Source organism: Humulus lupulus, chromosome 5 (assembly GCF_963169125.1).
Source record: "Humulus lupulus chromosome 5, drHumLupu1.1, whole genome shotgun sequence".
NCBI lineage: Eukaryota > Viridiplantae > Streptophyta > Magnoliopsida > Rosales > Cannabaceae > Humulus > Humulus lupulus.
This window is the reverse complement of record NC_084797.1, coordinates 8946974-8951274: the sequence shown is the minus strand read 5'-3', so window position 1 is coordinate 8951274 and position 4301 is coordinate 8946974. Positions and strand designations below refer to the sequence as shown.

Genomic DNA, 4301 nt, shown 5'->3' with positions numbered 1-4301 from the left:
AGTGAGCTGTTAGGATCCCAATTGTTACAACAACCCCATTGACCTAAGTGTTAAATCAGTCATTGGTCTATAAAACGACTACTTCACCCCACTTATTATAAAAACACACTAGATCAAAAAGAGAGAGTTAGTGTGGAGATCAAGATTGAGTATAGAGAGAGTGTGTGAGAGCTTGGTTTTGGGAACTATATTGTTCTGGGATTGAGAGGAAAATACCTATGAGATATTTAGAGTGGTCGGTCCAAGATTGTTCCAAGAAGCTCGATAGAAGATTTGTACTCATTTCGTTGATCGGATAAAGAAGAGATAATAGTTCCTAAAACTGGATTAGGTTTAAGATCACATTGATCTTGTTCTGAGCCAGTATATACTTGTGTCGATTTATGTTTTTAGCTTCATATTAGGTTCACTCAGATTCACATGAGGTTCTTTAACTAGGAAATTTATCTTTGTTTCCTATAGTAGATTTTAACTAACATCTACCATATAGTTTATATTCAAAGAGAGCTCTTTGCAAAACTTATCAAATTCAAAGGCATTTGGTAGACAGTAGTGGACTAAGAAAGCAGCAAGGCCATATACATTTTTGTTTTCCATTTCCATTTTATTTTAATTTTTTAAGGAGTTTTTTTCTTTTTCATTTAAGAGCATACAACATATATATCAAATAATAAAACCAGAACAGAGACATTTTAACTATAACTTTGTAATAATTAATAAGACTATATAATAATGTTCATCATACAAGATTGATCTTCATATAAAATGCTCATAGCAATGCATCACAACTCAATTCTTATTTCGTATGTAAAAACTAGTCTCTACTTATTAATTAAAAGATTAAATAATTATTCGTAAATGAGAATAACTTGACCAAACGTAAAGAACTAAAAACGACAACCCTAAATACTCAAACGACAAAGAAGAAGTACATAACATTATATGATAAAAGAAAGAAAAAACTGAAAAACAATGAAAGAAAGAACGTTTCCAAGATCAAAAAAGAAAAAAAAAAACGACAGTCATGACCGTGATGGAAATGGAATGAAAGGATGTCGTTCATCATCTTGACGATAGACGGTGGTGGTGATGATTCGTCGAGCAAGATCAACACAAAACACGACGACATCTTCCGCTTTGAGGACGCGACCATCCACTAACTTGGACCAGTTATCGCCGAACAACACTTCACCGTCGGCTCTCAGCTTCAGCTTCGTCTCCATCTCATAATTAAAATAAGATATTATTTTAGATATTTTATAATAATAATTATTTAAAAATAATAAAATTATATATTTTATAACTTAAATAAAATTTAATTAAATTTAAACTTAATATTATATTAAATATATAATACATAATTTTTTAGTTGTAACTAAATTAAAAAACTATAACAAACATAAATTTAAACAAAAATAAATTAAAATAAGATATTTTATGATAAATTAAATAATTAAAACATGTTTATTTAGAAATAATAAAGGTATACATATTATTTTTTTTTATTAAATAAAATTGTGTGATACTTTATTTTTTATCAAGTGATTAGAATTCTTTTTATTTATCAAATTCACCAAATGACATTGTGATACTACACTATGACTTTTTCTATTTTTATTTTATTTCCATTATTAATTTCATTTTAAATATTACTGTATTTTATATACATGTCACGTAGTCATGTAAATATATATTTATACATTGTGTTTAGATGTCATATAAGTAGAATTTATTGATATCAATATTTATATCAAAATTACAGACAATGTTTACAACTTTAAACTAAGCAAACATGCATCTCTTATTTGTGTTTTCCCACATGAACAATTTTAATTTTCATCCTCGTCTATGGGAAGGCAAAGAATTCGTACGGGTATTTATTTGTTAAAAAATTAAAATTTTAAAATAAAAATAGTTAATAATATAAAAATATAAATATTAAACTATATTTATAATATAAAATACTAAATATTATCACATATAAAATTTACAAATCTTTAAAAAATTACTAATAAACTACAACAAAAACATATATAATACATAAAATTAATTAAATGCGTGTTACTGTTGGAACAGTGAGTGTCATCCTCATCTGTACACCATTTAATATTTTGGGACGAAAAATTATTCTCAACTCCGTTCCCCATTTGAAAATAAAGAATGGCGAGTCCCCATAAAAATTTTTTTGCATCCCTAGTCTCAAATATACATTCTTCTTTATGATTTTGCTTTCTTACCATTATTTTCATTACTTTTACTTTTTCTCATCATTATTTATACTATTATATATGTTAAATACAACGTTAAATATGATTTATCTTCAAAAAAATGTTCATAGGTATGCATCACCACTATCAATTCCTATTTTGCATGTAAAAACTAGTCTATTACAAATTAACAGATTAAATAATAAATTTGTAAATATATGTAATTATAATCTGTCTTGCAAGTATACATATATTATATAAGGGTCATTTATAACTTATTTTTTTAAAAGTGATTTTGCACGATTCTATATTTAATATTTTTTTACAAAATAATTTCTCATAATTTAGACAGCTAACTCGAAAAATTCAAATAGTCGGTCAAAAATTTTAAACAACTAATCAAAAAATTTATATATATATATATTCTTTAGAAATAAAAAAAGTTTATTTTATAAATAAAATATAATATGAGCATACGCGGCCTCTAATTTAAAACTATATATATAAATATTATAATTTTATATTAATTTTTTAAAGTCTGAAGCAGATTTTATGTTAAATATATATTAAAAAATATCAAAATTTTTAAAAACAACTTATTAAAATTTGAAGTCAAGATGTTTTTTTTTTAACCGACTTCATTTGAATTTAATATAATGATCTCAAACACTACATATTATATATAAGTAGAAGAACTCTGTAGGGTTTGGTTTCTCTACTACTGTTCTTGTGCATATTATTCCTTCTCAGTTTCGATTTTTGGACTTGTTTCTCTGTGTAACCAAAACAAGAGCAAGAAGAAGAAGATGAACGAACCTGGTGAAGCAGGAGAGAGGAGGAACGTGGTAGATCCCCTGCTATGGCACGCCTGCGCCGGACGTCTGGTTCACGTTCCTCCGGTCAATGCGAATGTGTTTTACTTCCCTCAGGGCCACGTCGAGCACGCCGGAGCCAACGCCGATTACACAGCCGCATATAGAGTTCCGCCGAACATTCACTGCCGAGTCACGGCCGTGGAGTTCAACGTGGAATTAGATAGCGATGAGGTTTTCACCAGGATTAGTCTCGTCCCGTTGCCGATTGAAGCCTATATCGAGGCCATCAACCGCGACTGCGTCGACGACGTTCTGGGCGGGATTGTGAACTTAGAGAGACCGCAGTTTTTTTCTAAGGTGCTTACACAATCCGACGCTCACAATGGCGGTGGTTTCTCAGTTCCGAAGAAACTGGCGGAGACTATTTTTCCGGCATTAGATTACAATGATGATCCGCCGGTTCAGACTCTTCGAGCCAGGGATGTTCAGGGCAGGATTTGGAGGTTTCGGCATGTGTATAGGGGGAGGCCTCTTCGGCATTTGTTGACTACAGGCTGGAGTAAATTCGTTAACGCCAAGAAACTGGTAGCCGGAGACTCGATCGTGTTCTCGAAGGCTGACAATGGCGAGGTCTCTGTCGGAATCAGGCGAGTGAAGAGGGAAAGTAGGGTAGGAAGAAAGAGGGCTGAGAGTGCTATTGAAGCTGTAAATAATGGTACCACAGAGTTCTGCGTTGAGGCCACGGCGGTGTATGCGGCGGTGATGAGGAAGAGTCAGTTGGGCCCTGGGGCAAGATTTAAGATGGCTTTCGAGAGTGAGGATTCCTCTCGGGTGAGCTGGTTCATGGGATCCATTAACTCTGATGTAGATGATCAACCAAGCCGCTGGCTTGATTCTCTGTGGCGCCTTCTACAGGTATTATTATTCAATTTGTTTTTGTTAATTATATAACTCTACACGCATGCATTGATTGTACAAAATAATCCTATAGACTCGTTTGTTAAAATTATGTAACTGTACGTAGGTGACATGGGATGGAGGAGATATCAAATTTGTGAGGTGCATCAACCCATGGTTGGTCCGAGTGGTGAGCACACATACCATCCAAAACAAGGACCGTGACCGTGACGGTGGCCGTGGCCGTGGCCGTGGCCGTGACCGTGACGGCACACATGCAGCCAAGCAATTGGAGAAGTCCACCAATACTGAAAACAACAACAACCAGATACTTCACTTATTTGGTGTACGCATAGACACTGGACAAAAAAGCTGTCTCTAA

The 4301-nt window shown here is 32.8% G+C and overlaps 1 protein-coding gene across 1 annotated transcript; it reads left to right on the top strand.

Annotated features, from left to right (window-relative positions):
- The first annotated feature begins 3013 nt into the window (after nucleotides 1–3013).
- On the top strand, nucleotides 3014–4301 carry LOC133778807 (auxin response factor 16-like). The gene is made up of 2 exons (XM_062218830.1): nucleotides 3014–3937; nucleotides 4047–4301. Exons 1-2 carry the CDS (start codon nucleotides 3014–3016, stop codon nucleotides 4299–4301), a joined length of 1179 nt encoding a protein of 392 aa, XP_062074814.1.